The sequence below is a fragment of the Chenopodium album genome, chromosome 4 (assembly GCF_948465745.1).
Source record: "Chenopodium album chromosome 4, dcCheAlbu1.1, whole genome shotgun sequence".
NCBI lineage: Eukaryota > Viridiplantae > Streptophyta > Magnoliopsida > Caryophyllales > Amaranthaceae > Chenopodium > Chenopodium album.
The window spans coordinates 1,666,538-1,685,082 of NC_137837.1; the positions used below are offsets into that span (position 1 = coordinate 1,666,538).

The 18,545-nt window shown below is 34.3% G+C and overlaps 2 protein-coding genes across 3 annotated transcripts; both read left to right on the forward strand.

The window, feature by feature from the left end:
• Window positions 1–6,633: 6,633 nt before the first annotated feature.
• On the forward strand, window positions 6,634–11,973 carry LOC145628451 (calcium-dependent protein kinase 8-like). Its single transcript, XM_081680747.1, has 8 exons — window positions 6,634–7,669; window positions 8,359–8,482; window positions 8,621–8,764; window positions 9,033–9,185; window positions 9,289–9,404; window positions 9,549–9,716; window positions 10,580–10,819; window positions 11,412–11,973. The coding sequence occupies exons 1-8, from the start codon at window positions 7,172–7,174 to the stop codon at window positions 11,562–11,564; spliced, it is 1,596 nt and encodes a 531-aa protein (XP_081536873.1). The 5' UTR covers window positions 6,634–7,171; the 3' UTR covers window positions 11,565–11,973.
• A 1,152-nt stretch (window positions 11,974–13,125) lies between these two features.
• On the forward strand, window positions 13,126–18,545 carry LOC145628452 (uncharacterized). Of its 2 annotated transcripts, none has more exons than XM_081680749.1 (8): window positions 13,126–13,243; window positions 13,507–13,604; window positions 13,708–13,830; window positions 14,323–14,534; window positions 16,089–16,232; window positions 16,943–17,163; window positions 17,358–17,616; window positions 18,019–18,545. In XM_081680749.1, the coding sequence occupies exons 2-8, from the start codon at window positions 13,529–13,531 to the stop codon at window positions 18,145–18,147; spliced, it is 1,164 nt and encodes a 387-aa protein (XP_081536875.1). In that variant the 5' UTR covers window positions 13,126–13,243; window positions 13,507–13,528; the 3' UTR covers window positions 18,148–18,545. The 2 variants fall into 2 exon arrangements, with proteins under 2 accessions (XP_081536875.1, XP_081536874.1); XM_081680748.1 differs by having other exon boundaries at window positions 13,130–13,243; window positions 13,433–13,604.

Consider the following 18,545-nt stretch of genomic DNA (forward strand, 5'->3'; position numbering starts at 1 on the left):
ATGTATAGCAATGGGGCACTTAAAATAAAACGGCAAGTTATAGACTTATAGTACACCCTCCGTTTTTTTTTTAGGGGTGTCCATTATTCGGATAAAAACCGAAATCCAATCTAATCCAATTCAAACCGAATTACCAATTCAAACTGGATCCAAACTTTAAATCGGATTGACCTTTAAAAAAAATTCGGATTTTCGGATTGAATCGGATTGACCTTGTTCGGATCCAAAAATCCGAAATAACCGAATTATGAAAGAGTTGTTTTACAAAATAATATTGTTAATATTAATCATGTTAAACTATGTTTATGATTATAATAATTTTAATCATGTAAACTATGTTTTCAATACTTATTTAAATTATATACTACTATACTTTCAAGAATTGAAATTTTATTATTGCAATTTTATTTTTATAATCGTATTAGGCCCAAAATAAATAGCAACTTATTTTAATTCGGATTTTCGGATTGGATCCAAATAACTGAATTATAATTCGGATTGGATTTGGTAAGTAATTCGGATCGGTTTGGATTTGAAAATTAGAAACCGAATGGACACCCCTAGTTTTTTTAACTCGATATTTGGATTGAATGTACGGAGTTTGAGGAGAGTAATACGGAGTATAATTTGTAAATTGGTAAATAAATTATTACAGTATAACATTGTGAGTGGGTGAATAAAGTAAGATGAGAACCAAATGATAAAATAATTTGAGTTGGGTTTAAAGTAAGAGAGGGAAATGATAAAATATAGTATACAATTACCAAATTTAGAACACCCATATAAATAAAGTGATGCAAACAATAAATTTAAAAAAACAAAAAAAAAAACAAAAAAAAAACAAAACAAAAAACGAGGGAGTAATAATTAGGAGCACTTTGGCTATATTTGGCGGTTGCGTTTGAGGTAGCAGTAGCGTTATATCTGAATCAAAATACTATTAGGGTGTGTTTGGTTTATCAAGTTGGAAAGGATTGTATGGAATCTCATACTGTAGAGGTATGGATTTTGAAACCCATACTAGTCTGGTGTTGTTTGGTTTTAGAGCTGTAATGGATTTTATCCTTAATTAATAGAATGGATTGTACGTGAATCTTATAGGGGTGTTGAGTATGGGGGATTTAGAACCCCTTGGATATGAGATTGCATTACTAAAAGCTCAACCAAACAAAAAATAAGATGGAATGGATTATAACTCCATTATAACTCATTCCAAATGATCCAACCAAACGACCCCTGAGAGAAATATTATAGTGTTGGGCAAGGTAGTGCTTCATAGTAGAGGTAGCATTTAGGTAACTTTTTGTTAGACATTAAATAATAGCGTTTCAAAAGTAGTCGGATCGAAAGTGTTTGTCAAATTTTGGTTACCATTTAAAACAAAATGAACCTCACATTATCGACCATTAATTTGACAGCTAACCTCTACCCATTACTAATTAACAAATACTCAGCTACTCTAATAACAACTGTTATTTGACCACTATAAGCTACCCACAACATTAGTTTTACCAAACGGTGTCTATTTAATAAACAAACTTAGGGCGTTTGTCATGTATGAATGGAAATGTGAAAAATATGAAGTGGAAGTAGGAATAGGACTTAATAATCGGGAATTTATCAAATATTCTCAATCTCTTGTTTTGCACTAGAGAATAAAATTAGGATTAAGGGGGTGTTTGGTAAGTGGGAATTGGGGCTTGGGAATGGGAATGGGAATGGGAATTGGGGCTTGGGAATGGGAATTGGAGGGGTGGGAGTATGTATTGCTTTGTTTGTTTTGTGGGAAGGGGAATTGTAGGTGGGATTGAGAATGGGAATAAAATTGGTCTATTCCCATGATTTTATTACTTGGGGAGGGCAAGTAATAGAGATGGGGATTGGGAATATATAGAAAAAGACCATTTTACCATTAATGAAAGCATAAGGATATATTATTGTTAAGGGTGTTATTGTAAATTTGCTATTTATTCCCAATCAATTCCCTTCACACTCCAAACAAGGGATTGTCAATATTTTATTGAATTCCCAACTATAAATCCCAATCCCATTCCCAACCCTCTAATCCTCAAATTCTCATTCCCACTTGCCAAACGCCCTGTAAGGGTTTATCCTTGTTTTAAATCTCAAATTTGATATGCATTACTAAATTAAGGGCAAATATGTCTTTGACTTAGCTAGAGAATTCTCATTCTTCTCCCTAATCTAATTTCAATCAAACAAACATGGGTTTATAGAGGCTTGGAAAGTTGGAATCCTATTCCTACCTCATAATCCCACATACCAAACACACCCCCAAAGGCCAGAGGAAGTCAAATCTAAACACCTTCCCTTTTAAATGGAGATTCACTAAAAAAAAAAAAAACGGAGAGTTGTTTAATCAGTTGATAATTTGATGAAAAATGAGCAACGATGGTAAAAATGAGACGGAAAAACCGGAAACAGACAACAAAAACAACAACAAAGTTCCAGCCTCCCAACAACACAAACGCAACAGCGATTTCTTCACCGGAGAAGAAGGCAGTTCTCCTTCCCTCTTCGCCGGAAACGACGACTTTGTTTGGCCGGAATTATCCTCCTCCGGCGAAATCCCCAACGACAACAACAATGCCCACATTACAATGTACTCCATTGAATCCATTCCATCTACTTCAGAATCAACCTCAAACGGCGCCGTTTCAGCACCTACTGATCAAGTCAAAATTCTAGGGTTTGAGGAGAAATTGAAGGGTTCCGGTGTGGTTGCGGTTAGCAGCGACGACGATGACGAAGAGGAGGAATTGAGTGAAGAAGATTCAGAGGAAGTTATAGTGGATGATGAATTTAGGGCAAAATTGGCGGGAAAAGCATCGAAATCGATTTCAACTGCGATGGAATGCTTAATTGAGGTACTGAAACAGTTGTATGTGAGTGATGACAAGGGAAATGGGGAGAATGTTGATATATTGGAGACTGTTAAACGTAGGGGGATGACATTTCCTAAGCCTAGAGGATATGATTCGTAAAATCCGATCCGATTCGAAAATCCGATAATCTAGTCTAGTGTTATAGTTGATGAATTTAGTCTAGTTGTTCAAAATTGTGATATTTTGAAGGTTTAAATTTCAGTAGTGGAATTTGGATAAATGGAAATGTAACTGCTTAAATGCTAATATTTTGTACCACTTTTTGCTGCTGTTGTTGTAAAGTTGGGGTACTTTTTGTTTAAAATGATGTTGGATCACCATATATAGTGATGTGAATGTGTTGTATTGGTGAAAATAATTTTTTAAGTGTTGTTTCAAGCATAAAAGAATGGCATTTGGTTAAAAAGAACTATTAGTGCAATGCAGATATGAGATATGTTCATTTTTTAAACAAGTGGAATTGAGAATGGATTGAGGAAATGTCCTCACCGTGATCCTAGATCAATTTCCAAAGTAAGTTTATTTGCACGGTGTTTTGGTATGATTTGATAAGATAAATCCGTAATCCTTTATGTTATCACCCTACCAATCACCTTCAACCGAAATCGGATTTTACTAATTTTGAAACATATTATCTTATATAAGGATTACCTCTAAAGATTGGACTTTTGAGTTTAATTTTATTCCTTCTTTGAAAGAATTCTAGACATATATGTCATTCATTTCATTAGGGGTTATAGATCACATGTGAAAATGGAATGTCACATTTAACGAGTGTCTTTGTTTAAATGAATCATAGCAAGGTTGTTTTTAATAATTTGAACCAAGTTCCAACAAAGTAGAAAAAAGAGCGTTTGAGTAGTTATCAGAGAGCAATCATCAAAAAGAAGTTTGATAGAGAATTTATCAATATATAGCGCTATACATGATCTTGTATACTCCATAGTAAGAGCTTGTGAATTCACGGTTGTATTTATTGACACAACATTATGGATTCATGAACTTATTCACTCCGTATACAAATGCTTATGAACTTGTATGATACTATAAGAGCTTGTGAATTCACTGTTATTGTTTTAGTATGGATAATTGTTTGGGCCTTTTTACACTACTAGGATTGGGCCTAAGGTTGGCACTTGAAGCAAACTGAAGCCCATCTTTAGTGTAGTAAATTCTAAGCAATTTTAAGGATAAGTTGTTTATGCATGATCTAACCTATAACTCAAAAGTCAATAGCTTAGATTGAGTAACATCTTTAATATGATTGAAAAATACACTTAATTATTCTACTAATTTTACTAATGTCGTGTCAACAAATCCATGACATTAGTAATTTTGATGGTTGCAAAGATTCTTCAACACTCTAGATAAAATCATTATCATATCATATCAAATTACTTAGTATTGGAAGAATGTGCATATGTCATTTATGACTTGTTATAATGAATCTCATCAAAATCTTCTTTGGGGGTTTGTCCTTGGCTTAAATACAAAGTTTTTCTTAATTTATTCTTTTTCAAAATTATCTTGATATTGTGGTGAGGAGTTGTGGACATCTATTATGCTTTTGTGTATGGAATTATTACTCAAAGGCAACTGTTTCTTTCTTCAATAATTCATGCATCCCCTTTTTATTTCATGAAGGCAAACTAGGGGCCACTTATCGGGGAAGAATGAGAAGTAACATCTTCTATGTTAAGTATGCGGCTTAAACTAACTACATATAAGTGCGTAATTTGAAAATGGAATCCAGTTACAATTAAAATAATTGCTACACAATTATTCTTCTTACTAACAAAAATGATACTAATTATTGTTAAATAAATGGCTTGTGATTAGTCATGGGCCATTAACTGGCTAGCAAGTATATTTTACATATTTTAATGAAATATGGAGTGCGATTTAAGCGTATGGGATATTTAGAATAGTTCAACTTCTGCAAAGGAACTTGAATGTGTGAAACTAGAAATTTAAACATTACAAAAGTCCAATATTCTCCTTTATACATACCTACCCAAAGGCCATGAGTCCATGACTAGTTACCCTTTCTACAAAAGTAAGAAAAATAAACAAGTAAAAGCAGAAGTGTACAATAGGTCTTTCTTAATTAGCATTTGTTTCAATTAATTTGATAATTAAGAAAGGAATTAATTAGTTTGGAACTTTAATTAACCTTTACATTATACACTTGATTACATATGGTCTTAAACGTTTTCCTTTAATGTAATTAAGGGGTTGGTATGAAACTATATATTAATTGTCAAATTATTAATTTTTCCCATACCCCTAAAATGAAGGAAAAGCTACCAATATTTTTGGGCATTTGCATTGCTTTTCCTATCACCATGTCGGCAGGAAGCTTAAAAATAGCTTCTTGAGGATTTTATGGAAATGCTTAATTTTCCATTTTTTGTAAGCATATTTTTTCATTCTTTGTATATGTATTAATTAAAACAAAATATAGACTTCGAAATTACTTTAAGTGATAAAGCAACCACAACTAATGTGAGACAAGCAACTAACTAAACGTAGAGATTCTATCCCGCAAATTTGGAGCACCTATGTTTGGTATAACATTTGATATGTGATAGCATGTTCATTGTACATCTAGTTATACTTCTTTCGTCTTTTTTTATTTGACTTAAAGAGGCAGAGTTACATTAATAGAGTTAATGAGAGGAAATTGTGGTGAGGACCGTGAGGTTAAATAATATAGTGATTGTGAGAGTAGAGTTGAGGTTGGTATGTGAACCTTAAACTATACATATATTTATGTTCTAGAGGTTGCAATTCGTATGAAACAAAATTGAATAAAGTAAATTTTAGAATAAGATCATGGTTATAGTTAATTAGATTGTAATAAAGTAATTAAGAGGAAATGATAACACTAGTTAACTACATCACATTTTTCTTTGATATACTTCGACAACTTTACACCAACATAAGCAAATTATGCAACATGATGAATGTTTCTATAAGAGAAACATTGTTGCTCTATATGACATAGACAATATATGGAAAAGTATAGAGTACATCTTTTTTCTATACATCAATACACATGAATTTTATTACAGTAACATAATACAATACATGACTAAAGTAATGTAATACGTGAATTATTCAATTAATCAACTTATAATGACTAGATCCACCAGTATCGTTTATTGATAATAAGATCATCCCCATCTCTATTATGGATAACTTCCTCATGTAGTACAAATATCAATCCGAATTTTCAAAACTACAATTAATATACATTACTATTTTACTGGTATAAAGACCTAAGCAAGTAATTAACCAAAATTAGACCTCCTTAGTCCTTAGTTCTCAATTGACCACAAGCACACACAACAATAAGATGGGTGTATTAAAATAAGATGAGTAAATCATAGAGGCAAAGATCAGGATAATCAAGGATTCTTAAAAATCAAGTGTGAAACCATTATTGATTAATAATTAATTATAGTAACAAATTATTTTTAATTCATACGATACACCGTATTAACTTGTGATCCAAATGGATATACAATATGATTCTCTTTAAAATTGCAGTATTATACTATTATTTGGTCCAAATAATCCACTGTCCTAGTCAATTCGTTGAAAAGATAAATAATATTAAAAAATTACAAAAGTAAGGAAAATATTTATTTTGTAAAAAAAAAAAAAAGAATTGGAAAAAGAGTGCAACAACAACCAACCCCATGGGACCTGTGTGATGAATATAGGAATGAAAATTATTTATCATCTTTAATTTGTAATATCCCAAAATTTTGTAATATCCCAAAATTGGATCTAAACTGAGAGAAAAATAAGTGGGTTTTTAGAGTAGAAGAGAGAGAAAATTGGAAAGAAATTAAGAAGAAGAAGAGAGAAAAGTCTCTGAAAAGAGCTTTGACTCTCTTCTATGGCGGATTCACACCTTCAATTTCCCATCTTTTTCAATTAATTTTTCTGGGTTTTTATATAGTTTTTGTTTTTACTTTTATCTCAAATATTTCAACAAATCTTTTTCTTTTTTTACTGGTTTTGTTGGTTAAACATTAACCATTTATTTAGTCTTCTTCTTTCTATCTCCTCAACTAAGCAACCTACTTTATTTTATTTTTATTTTTATTTTTTGTTTTTCCCTATTTTATCCCAAATCTCAGGAATTTTCCCTCAAAAAGTACTTGAATCTGAAATTTGAACCTTACCCAGTTGATTATTTTCTATAATCTGAACTGGGTATACCTCAAATCTTCAAAAAATTAGGTCTTTGATTGATGGGTAATTGTTGTGGTTCCCCAAATGGGGGTAAAACTAGCAAGAAAAACAAACCAAACCCATTTGCAGCTGATTATTCAGTAAATCAAAGATCTGAAGCAAACACAAAATTATATGTTTTGAAAGATCCTACAGGGCGTGAAATACACGCGCAGTATGAACTAGGAAGAGAGCTTGGAAGAGGTGAATTTGGGATAACTTATTTAGCGACTGATTTAAATAGTGGTGATAAATATGCTTGCAAATCAATTCTTAAGAAGAAGCTTAGAACTGCTGTTGATGTTGATGATGTTAGGAGAGAAGTTGAGATTATGAAACAGTTACCAAAACACCCTAATATTGTTACTTTAAAGGATACATATGAAGATGATAATGCTGTTCATATTGTAATGGAGTTGTGTGAAGGTGGTGAGCTTTTTGATAGGATTGTTGCTCGTGGTCATTATACTGAGAGGGCTGCTGCTCTTGTTACCAAAACTATTGTTGAAGTTGTTCAGGTATAATTTCTAATCATGGAATTATGATTTTTTTTTTTTTTTAAATTTTTTTGATTTTTTTTTTTTTATTTGTATGCAATTTGTTTGCAATCTATTTGATGATGTTGTTAGTGTGGTGGTGTTGATTTTGAGTTTATTTGTCCCCTCTTTGTAAGTGTGAAAGGAATTATTGATTTTAATTTGGAATGAAGTGCCATACCTTTTTTCATGTGTTCAGTATTTGGCACGGGTACTTGAGTAATGTAACAAGTGGGTGCAATCTTTCATTTGGTGAGAGGGATTGTAAACTTTGTGGTTTTGGGGATTTTGAATTTAGAGAATTTGAAATTATATACTGAACAATTTGTTTGTTTAATTGGGTATATAGGTTAGATTAAAACTTAGAAGTATTCATATTGCTGATCTTGTCAGTGTTATGTTTTTGACATGGATACTCGAGGTGAAATGAAGAGTCAGGGTAACTTAGCTAGCGCTGCACTTCTTTAGTTGTGATTTTACCGTCTTTTAATGAGGGGGGATGTAAACTTTGTGCTTATGCCTTGATTTGTTTCTATTGCAATTCATGATTCCGGTTGTGATTGTTTTGTCCCAGCTCAGCTAGAAGTGATGCTAAGATGCATATTCTTGACCATGTCATTGAATCATTGTGTTTCATTCATTTATATGATTTTTTTTGGTGATTGTGGCAGATGTGTCATAGCCATGGAGTGATGCATAGGGACCTGAAGCCAGAGAACTTTCTATTTGCCAACAAGAAGGAAAACTCTGCCTTAAAGGCCATCGATTTTGGATTATCAGTAACTTTTAAGCCAGGTATTGCTACTGAGCTAGCATTGCTTTCTTTGTTTTTATATTGTCTCTTTTATGTTATTATATTGAAGGCATCTGTGACATTGGTTCTCTAGGTACTGCAAAAATTTTAGTTTGAATTTTTGAAAATTTTCATTGCAGGTGAGAAGTTTACTGAGATTGTGGGCAGTCCTTACTACATGGCTCCTGAGGTTCTAAAACGTCACTATGGCCCAGAGATTGATGTTTGGAGTGCTGGAGTTATTTTATATATCTTGCTGTGTGGTGTTCCTCCTTTCTGGGCAGGTATGTTCTATCTAACTCACATGCTTCAGAATTGGATACAATGATACATTTTGTTTTAAATTGAGTTTGTTACCCTTAAAATTAGAGAAGATTGTGTTTAAATGTGCAAATTAAGATGATTTAGCCAAGCTTTTAGTTTGATTGTTTGCAAAAGGTACAATTTTAGGGGATGTATACTGCATAGTATCTATTTTCATGAATTTGGTGTGCAATTCCACAATGTGTGTCCCATTTTAATTTGCTGACTAGTACTGTGCATTTTACACAGAAACTGAACAAGGTGTTGCACAAGCCATTATTCGCTCAGCTGTCGACTTTAAAAGGGATCCATGGCCAAAAGTGTCAGATAATGCAAAAGATCTAGTGAAAAAAATGCTTGATCCTGACCCAGAGAAGCGACTTACAGCCCAAGGAGTACTTGGTAGCTCATCTTTTGCTTCAATTGACTATGTCCTTTTCTAATTATGAATTCATGATGTAATTATTTCTAATTTACTCCTGGAAATCTCTTATGAGAAATGCAGAACATCCTTGGTTGCAAAATATCAAGAAAGCTCCAAATGTCTCCCTTGGTGAAACTGTGAAAGCCAGGCTGAAACAGTTTTCTGTGATGAACAAGCTCAAGAAAAAGGCTCTAAAGGTTAGGAAGACAGGCTAAACAGCTTTCTTATGTATACTTGTTTGCATCTGTCTTAAAAAATGGCGCAGCCATGACTGCATATGCTTTTGTTACCTTCTGTTGCACACCTGTAAACTAGACTAATTTAAATTTGCCTGTTTGCAGGTGATTGCTGAGCATTTGTCGACGGAAGAAGTGGCTGGCATTAAGGAAGCATTTGATGCTATGGATACTGGAAAGACAGGCAAAATCAACTTGGAGCAGTTAAGAGTTGGGCTGCAGAAGCTAGGACATCATATCCCTGATGCAGACCTTCAAATATTGATGGATGCGGTAAGAGTTTATCAGCTTCATGTCCCTAATTTAATCTTGAAGTCTAATTGCGCCTTTGGATTTATAGACCAGTTATATGTTAAACAATCTTCCTTAGTGGGTGTAGGCCATTCGCTAAACCATAATATGACTTGTTGTGCATTCTGGTTGCTTATCTTGGCCTGGAGTTTATCTTGAAGGATTCTGAATAGAGTTGAATAACCGATGCTTTGCTGCGAGTAATTGTTGGCTCTCTCTGCTATTGTGTGAGTTTTTAAATCAGGACCTATGAAGCTGTAAATTCTCGAAATTGGAAGCTATTGCCTCTTGCAAAGACTCACTCGAGAGTATTCTGTCTGGCCTTTTTAAAGTTGTCCAATCAACGAAACTCCATTACTAAGCATTCTGCCTTTTTCTCTAAAACTTTTCGTGGCTGCAAACCTGCCAATCTGCCATAGTTCATCGCTCAGAGTTACTAGGTAGACCTGCAATATTGTTTGAATGTAGAATATTCTTCTTTGCAAAGTTGTGATTTGTGGATAGATAATTGCTGTGGATTGTAACAATTTAAGAAGCAGCAAAGAAGGAAGTTCTTGGGAAGTAACTTTTGGTTATAGAAGGTTAAAGAAGCTCTTAGTGATACCTTTTGCATTTTGATAAACACTTCACCAAAGGATACATTGGTTTCAGGATTATGAGATAATTGTATTTACATTTAGTATGCTCGAGAGAAAGCTGTGCTTCCATTCCCATTGTGATTATGCATGCTTTTATCGAATTATGTATATAAAGCTTTTATGTCTACTGCTCTACAAATTATTTTCTGTTGAAGAAATTTCTTTCTGGCATTAACAGCCACACAATTTTATTTATGGTTTATGCAGGCTGATGTTGATGGAAATGGAGCGTTGAATTATGGGGAGTTTGTTGCTGTTTCTGTTCACATTAGGAAAATGGCCAATGACGAGCACCTCCACAGGGCATTCTCATTCTTTGACAAAAACAAGACTGGATTCATAGAGGTTGATGAGTTGAGGGATGCATTGAATGACGATAGTGATGCTATTGCCAACAACACCGAGGAAGTCATAAATGCGATCATGCATGATGTCGACACTGATAAGGTTAAATTCATTACTTAAACGTACTCCAGCCTCGAGAGGGCGCCTTTGCCCGGGGGTTCCATCAAACTGAACTGGGTCTAAGGCTATATTTGCTGGATGAGTAATTGAATTTATGAGTTTCAGGCTTGATTCTTTCCACCCTGTTCTGAACTTATTGGCTGTTCTCATTACTAATCTGATTTTATAGTAGTCGTAAATTCAACATGGGTAGTCCTTAACTGAACCTCTTTTCTTATATGAGCTTATTGGCCCTTTTCAAAACTTTTAGAGACTTGTTTTGTAAGGTGAAAAGAGAAAAGTCTAATCTGTTTTCTGAAAAACATCTAGGTATATTTACTTGCAATATCTGTTTGAGGGGGATTCCTCAGTGTCAGTTCAGTCCTTTTGAACTGCAACACTAAGAAGTATAGTAGTTTCTAGCTATCTTTTTTCTCATCTGAGTTGAGATATTTTATGACATTGTTTTCCCTACATGATGGGCAATTCTCAACGTGACATTGACACTATCTTCAATCCTTAGAGAAGCACCTGCTGACCGCTTAAGTTTGTAACAGCTGTCTCAACTCTGATTCTTGTTATGTTTATTTTGTAGGACGGACGCATAAGTTATGATGAATTCTCTGCAATGATGAAGGCCGGTACAGATTGGAGAAAAGCGTCTAGACAATATTCTCGAGAACGGTTTAACAGCTTGAGCTTGAAGTTGATGAGAGACGGTTCGTTGATTGCAAATGAGGTCAAATGAACCCAAGGAAAAGATTGATTTACAGTGTAGCTATTCCTTTTGTTTTTCTTTGACCGGGAAATTTACTCGCTAATCAGAGATCCAGAGTAATTCCCAAAGATAATTTTTTTGCCTGCTTCACATGGATACTTCAAGTAAAAATGGGTTGTGATCCTGTGTACAAGCTATGTAATGTGCTGCATAGCTAAGGCTTTTTAGGTGGTCTGATTTATTACTTTTTTTTTTCGTTTTTGTTTCGGATTTGTCGGTAGTTGTAATAGTGAACAAAAAAAAATAGTGATTAGGGAGTTAATAGGGAGTAAGGTTGCTATATGTGGTCTACTTCATGCCGTTGTACATAAGTTGGAATTTTAAGATTCCTTCATTCAGAGAAATTATTCTGTCTACTATCAAAGTTTCTATTGAGCTACCCATATTTGCCACCTTTCTACATCGTTTTGGTAGGTGAAGTCTGATTATGAATTATATCGTGATAACAGTCTAATTAGTTGATTTTTCAAGACGTTTTACATGCGCATTATGAAAGTTGGTGCGGTGCACTCAAGGGTATTTTTTTTTTTTTTTTTTTTTTTTTTTTTTGTTGTTGCTAACGAGCAGAAAATTAAGCTTGTAATATTCTTATTTTTATTTTTACGTTTTTTTTTTTTTTTGAAGAATTTTTTTTGTTTCTTCTTTTGGGAGTAAAGATGTTATCTTTTTTGTATGAAGGGGGTAGGCGCCGACTTGCTGGTGTGAGAAAACTACTTCTCCAAAGTCCAAACTGCAAAAGTGTTTACCGACCATCATGCCGCAGTTTCGTAAAACTAACAAGGAGTATGCAATCTAAGCATTTATTTGCTGGCATATCAAGCAACTACTACTATTATAACAAAACTAATGTACGTTGTTATTTATAAGCAACCGATTTCCTACCTAGCTTGTAAAAGTGAATCGCTATTGTCGTCTTAAAATGTCCATTTAAATATAATTTTTCCAATATTATTTTCGTCATAACTCCGGCCAATGCTAATTCAAAACAACCCCTCTAATTTTCTTTTTCTTTGCTTTAGTAGTTATTAAGGTTACACAATATGATAGACAGAATACAACAAATGAATACACCAACGTATTTTAGGGTATTTATACTTGACCGGGGTAAATAAGAGTAGCGAATGGGAGCGGAGGGCAGGGGAGGTAGTGCAACTCTTGTATATGGTTAATGTATAATCTAAAGAGCTCATTAAACAAAGAGTTGTACTTCTATCTACACGAGAAGAATGAACCTAACTTTTCATAACCAATAATTAATTTGAAATCAATATTATAGAGTATATTGACTCATCGTGATGGTTCTAATGGATGAAGGTTGGATTGGTAAAAAAATTTATACATCTTACCGAGTGTTGGTTTAAAGTCTCTCTTGTAAAAAAAAAAAAAGGATTCATAAGTCTCTACAACAACAATTTAATTACTCCGTATAACCATTAAGCTGTAGACGGTTTAAAAAATAACCCAAAAAAATTTGACACCAAACGCAACATATAAAATGTTCGTCGGATTAAAGTTGCCACTCTCATCTCCAGTTACTTCCACTCCACTTTGCACCTTCAACTCCCCTCTTTCTTCTCATAAATTTACAGAGAATTTGAAGTTCATTTTCATCAAATTTGGCGATTCACGAGGATTTTATTCACAAATCGGTGAGATTTCTTTATAAATAATCATAATTTTAAATTGATTTAGGGTTTATTCTTCTAGCTAGTAATTGATTGACCTAAATTTGATCAATTAACGCAATTAATCTCGAAAGGAACAGAAAAATGAATTTAAATTGTATATTTATGTTCAAATTTGATTATTTATAGTTCATTATTTGTACATTTATGCAGTAATAGTGGAGATTTTGCAATGTCTTTGATTCTGATCGAGTTCTTATTGTAACGATGATGATTAATGAATTTAGGAGTGGAACGCTAGTTCCAGGAATGAAAATGGGCGGCGGAGCGCGTCGATTTCTGTTTTTTCTCCCTGTTATGATCTTCCTGCCTTATCTGTTGTCTGGTGATTTCCTTTCTTGTTTGTTATAATGTCTGATTTTGCTAGGTTGAAGGTTTTATCATATAAGTCTAATTTGAATTTTTTTTGTTGGGTATCTGTTTGATAGTTTTAGAGCTGCACAAGTTCTCAACTTCTGTTGATGCACCTAAAAAACGCGGTACAAAGTCCGACCATCTTGTCCTTGGTCCAGCTGCTGGTCAGGGTTTGCGAAATCGTTTGCATTGCCAAGGTGATCCAGAGTTTTCTTGGCAAAGCTTATATTATTGGTTGAATCGCAATGCAACGTAGAGGGTGGGAAGAAGAATATTGTAGGTTGTTTTGATAATATTCTCTCGTGTGGTGTTATGTTTTACATGTGTTCTGCACATTGCCTAATCATTCCCAATATTGTGATGGGATTAGGGTAAGGGTTGATATCCATGTGAACTAAAAAATTGAACTTTGAGGCATTTTTTGTTTAGCTCAACCAATAAACTAGTACCAGTTAGTACTAAGAATCAGTATCGAACTATGGAAGGTTAAAGGAAACAGTAAATAAAATGCGTTCGAATCGATGTTTGATTGAATTGTGTTTTTACTTTTGACCTTGTGATTTAATGGAGATGGTGTGGGAATCGAGTCATGGTGCAAATAGGAGCTTTACAAAGATGCCTTTAATTTTCTCGTAATGCTTCGTAGTCATTGTAACTCATTATCATATTGTATTTTGCTTTCTTTGCAGGCACGAAGGCCTTGAACAAAACTCACCGTACTGTATCCCAGAGCTCAAATTCTGGAGAGAATGTTGCATTTGTTACAGTATTCACCATTTATAATTCTTCTGAAAAGAATGCTGAGGCGAGATCCTCTGATTTAGTGACAATTGGAAATACTTCATACACAAAGTTGGAGAGATCAATGGCCATCTTGGATTCATTTATTAACTTCATCCAGGTATGCAACTTTTAGATCTATGTAAAAACAATAGTGATTAAGATATCAATGCGTAAAAACAATTGTGATTAAGATATCAATGTCTTGGCATTTGATTTTATCTAGGTCTGGTGTGTGGATAATGAACTATTAAGTTGCAGTTGGAGCAGAACTTTAGAGTTACTTGTATAGTTGTATAATTGTATTCGTACTGTAATCTCACTATATAAGAATTTACAGATATTAATTTCTTAGGACAAGTTCATAACAACAGACTTTGCTTCTTTTTATATGTTCCATAAAAAATTCTTGAGTAAGCTCATTCCTACCATTTTGATGGATTGTAATGCTGTGAGTATAACGTTTTATACCTTCTAGATCCAGATAGTAAGGCAGTCTGGTGTTAATCCATTGGGAGAGGAGGGAGGCATTTGCTAGGCCGTAGTAGTGGTATCACTGATATTTGTGTGCAATTTGTTTGTTTTTTTTTTTTTTTTTGGGTATAAGAGGTTATGGTTAAGGTGTCTTCTAGAGTCTATTCTAAATGTAGGTAAAAGGAAGCTAAAAGACCTTATTTTGTCAAAGGATAGGGGTCCAGAAATTCTCGTTGATTTAATGAGCGTTCGTAGTTGGCTTGTCAATGGTGGGACTTGAATGACTAGGCTTCAATCAGAGATATTATGCTTAACATTATTTGTCACTTTTTTTTTTCCCCCACTAAGTGACCTATGCTAGGGACTATCAAGCCAGTATATATGTATTGTCAGATAAATTTGGTTTGCAATATTGGTGGAGCTTAAGGTTTGTATGGATTTTGCAGGATGTTAGGGTTGTTAACTGTCCTCGTTGTTATTATATGGTAATTGATGGATTTGTAGTTTTTGTCCCCTCTCTTCCTTGGACCCATCAACTTTTATATTTATTGTTGTTATTAATGTTATTATTTTTAATTTCCCTAGGAGATATCTTGGTTAATGCAGCCTATCACTTTTGGGATTAAGCCTTTGGTTCTATTGTTGTTGCAACCCTCATTTACGATTTCTAGATGATTCTATTGTATTTTTTTTCGATGAATTGGAGAAATTTAGAGGCATTCTCTCTACATTATTGCAAACTGTTAAGTAGGTTTGGTACTTGGGATTTATGGATTATATCAACTATGTATAGTGTAAAGAGTGATGAGAGTTGATGTGGTGCTAGCATTCTAGGTAGATTCACTTCTTTGGGTTGTTGTGAGGTTTTTTTTCTTTCATTTCATGTTTAACTTTGATTTTTCTTGATACCTATGCAAATTTAAATGCACATTGGATTGTAGCTTGATGGTATCTGAAGCATTTTAGGAGCTCCTTCAAGGATAAATTCTATAGGCCCACATATGTGCATCCAGGGATAGAAAGTATGTAAATGTTCAGATAGGCATTGACAGAAAGGGCATATTCCCATTAGGTAGTTGTACGTTTTTTTCAATCTTCAGCCTTCTTTGTTTAGCATCTTTGTATAGTGGTCTCCTGAGTCCTGGTTGGTGTTGTAACTTGTAAGTCAAATAGAGTTCTTATCAAATATTTATGTCTGCAGGTCACAATGCCTTTGAGCAATGTAATCATTCTTACTGATCCAGAGTCGGACCTTCACATGGACAAACAAAGAGTTACAACTTATCCCATTCAAGGTGAATATTCACGAGACAGGTTGATGCTTCAAAGAATTAGGTCTTACATTGTAAGGGTTCAGCGCTGAATTTACAAGTGGTATAATATTATCATGGTGTATCTGTGTTTTACTTGGTTAAAAAAAAAAAATGATCAGAGCTTTCTGAATCATTCATATATTTGTTCATCCATGTTTGCAATGCATTGCTTGATAATATCATAGCCCTTGTGTGAATTTATTGTATCACTATGAGAAGTAAAGCAGGATGAAGACTCTTCTATTGAGAATCTTCATGTACCCTGCAAAGATTTTAGCTTTATTGAGGACAACTGTCAGAGTGCGCTTTGTTACTGCCCTCTATAAGACGACAGTCAACATTACAATTTTGTCTGTGGGAGGCTGGGAGCCATCCAAAGGAGTTGGATAGAACTCATAGTTTCTTGCTTAGGTGTGATAATTACATTGCTTTCTTTTGTTGTTATTGTTGTGTGTGTGTGTGTTGGGAGAGAGAGAAAGGGGGGGGAGGAAGCTGGTTATTTGTCTGATCTTGATTTGAAACTTATCTGATCTTGATTTGAATATTTGAGCAGACTTAGTAAACTGGTCCGTCACGGGTCCCGATTACCATGTTGAGAAGCTGAAAAATCTTTAGTTTGATACTAAAATGTGGTTTTCTAAGTTTCTTCTATTTGATACTGTACTAGAAGGTGGGAAATTAAAAGCAACTCTTTCAAAATTGTTCTGTTTTGATTAAGTGGGTGATATTGTCACTTATGCAGGCCTTCTTGACTACAAGACTCAAGGAGCTAAACAACCATGTTCAAGGACAAATGAGCCATTACATTTTCACTGATTCAGATATTGCAGTGGTTGATGATCTTGGGAAATTATTTGATACATACCCAAGCTTTCATTTAGCCCTAACTTTCAGGAATAACAAAGATCAGCCTTTGAACTCTGGCTTTGTTGCTGTCCGGGGAACTGCAGAGGGCCTCCAAAGGTGCCATGTTGTTATACTCACCTTTCCCCCACACACACAGACACCTCCAAAACTAGCAAAAAAAAAAAAACAGGAAAAGAAATGAGAGTAACCATTAACATAATCTAAGTTGCTTTTATCATTTTATAAAAGGAACCTGCATCAGATAACTTTAATTTTTAAGTGCTGACGTATGTTTACAACATTGGACTCAGGGCTAAGGAGTTCCTGGAGGAAGTTCTTAAAGCTTACACTACAAGGTACATGAGGGCTTCAAGAATGCTGGGTGATCAGTTGGCTTTAGCTTGGGTTGTGAAATCTCACCCGTCATTTGATTCAAGGAGATTTTCTAAACCTGTACCTTTCTCGGAAGAACTAAATGGTGCCTCCATCCTGTTTCTACCTTGTGCTCTGTACAATTGGACTCCACCGGAGGGTGCAGGACAATTTCATGGCATGCCTCTTGATGTAAAGGTATGCTATACTGTTACATTTACTAATTTTAGCTTTTGACCTGCTTGCATTGCTCATCTACTTCTGTGAGTTTGTCTCACAGCCAAAAAAAGTCTGATGGTTTTTTTTTTTGGGTTAAGCTCTAAGGATAGATCAGGCAAAACAGACCAAGCCCAAGTATCCTGACCAAAGCCAAATTGTTATAAAACTAGATTTGCCTATTTTGACCCGAAAATTAAAACGACAAAAATTGCTTGGTTTTAAGTCTTTTAACATAGTAAAATCGCTGAACAATGGTGTGGTATATTTATTTATTTTTGAGAAAACAATGGTGTGGATAATACTCTAGTCTTACGTGTGTATTTGCGTGCAAAATATTTTGGGTTTCAAGTTCTTAGTACTTTCTTGTTACTTGATGCACAGGTTGTTCACTTCAAAGGATCAAGGAAACGATTAATGCTAGAAGCTTGGAACTTCTTCCATTCTTCTTTGAACATAGATGACATGTTATGCCTTGTCCTAGGCAGTGGAAGAACAAAATATGACTTTTGAGCTACTTGTGGGATTTGCTTTAGATTGGAATCTTTGATAGGCGAAATGGATGGCCATACTGTGATGAGAATATCAGGATTGATGAGGGAATATAATCGTGATGTGATGATGTCTCATCACAATTTAGGGAGGTCGCTTTCTTCGGTTTCACACACGGATGATAGATTAAGAGATTACTGAAGAGACTTAGGGAATATATTGTGCGGAATATTTATTTTTTGCAGGAGGAATAGTCTTTTTAACCAGTTAACCTGATTGCTGTATCATACTTGACAGAAATATAGATGCTATTGTCCTTATTGACAGTATTAGTCTTCTGTGAATTGATAATTTCCCCTTGTGTATACTTGTGGTAAAAAATTATGTCTTGTAAGTTCTACGGCGTAATGTGCAACTAT

Bases quoted from the DNA above. Each gene is read 5' to 3' on its own strand.
- LOC145628452 (XM_081680748.1), top strand. From the start codon at position 13,487: ATGATGATTAATGAATTTAGGAGTGGAACGCTAGTTCCAGGAATGAAA. The intron at 13,605-13,707 runs GTGATTTCCTTT...TCTGTTTGATAG, and splicing joins CCTGCCTTATCTGTTGTCTG to TTTTAGAGCTGCACAAGTTC. The intron at 17,164-17,357 runs GTGCCATGTTGT...CATTGGACTCAG, and splicing joins ACTGCAGAGGGCCTCCAAAG to GGCTAAGGAGTTCCTGGAGG.
- LOC145628451 (XM_081680747.1), top strand. From the start codon at position 7,172: ATGGGTAATTGTTGTGGTTCCCCAAATGGGGGTAAAACTAGCAAGAAA. The intron at 8,765-9,032 runs GTATGTTCTATC...CATTTTACACAG, and splicing joins TGTTCCTCCTTTCTGGGCAG to AAACTGAACAAGGTGTTGCA. The intron at 9,717-10,579 runs GTAAGAGTTTAT...TGGTTTATGCAG, and splicing joins TTCAAATATTGATGGATGCG to GCTGATGTTGATGGAAATGG.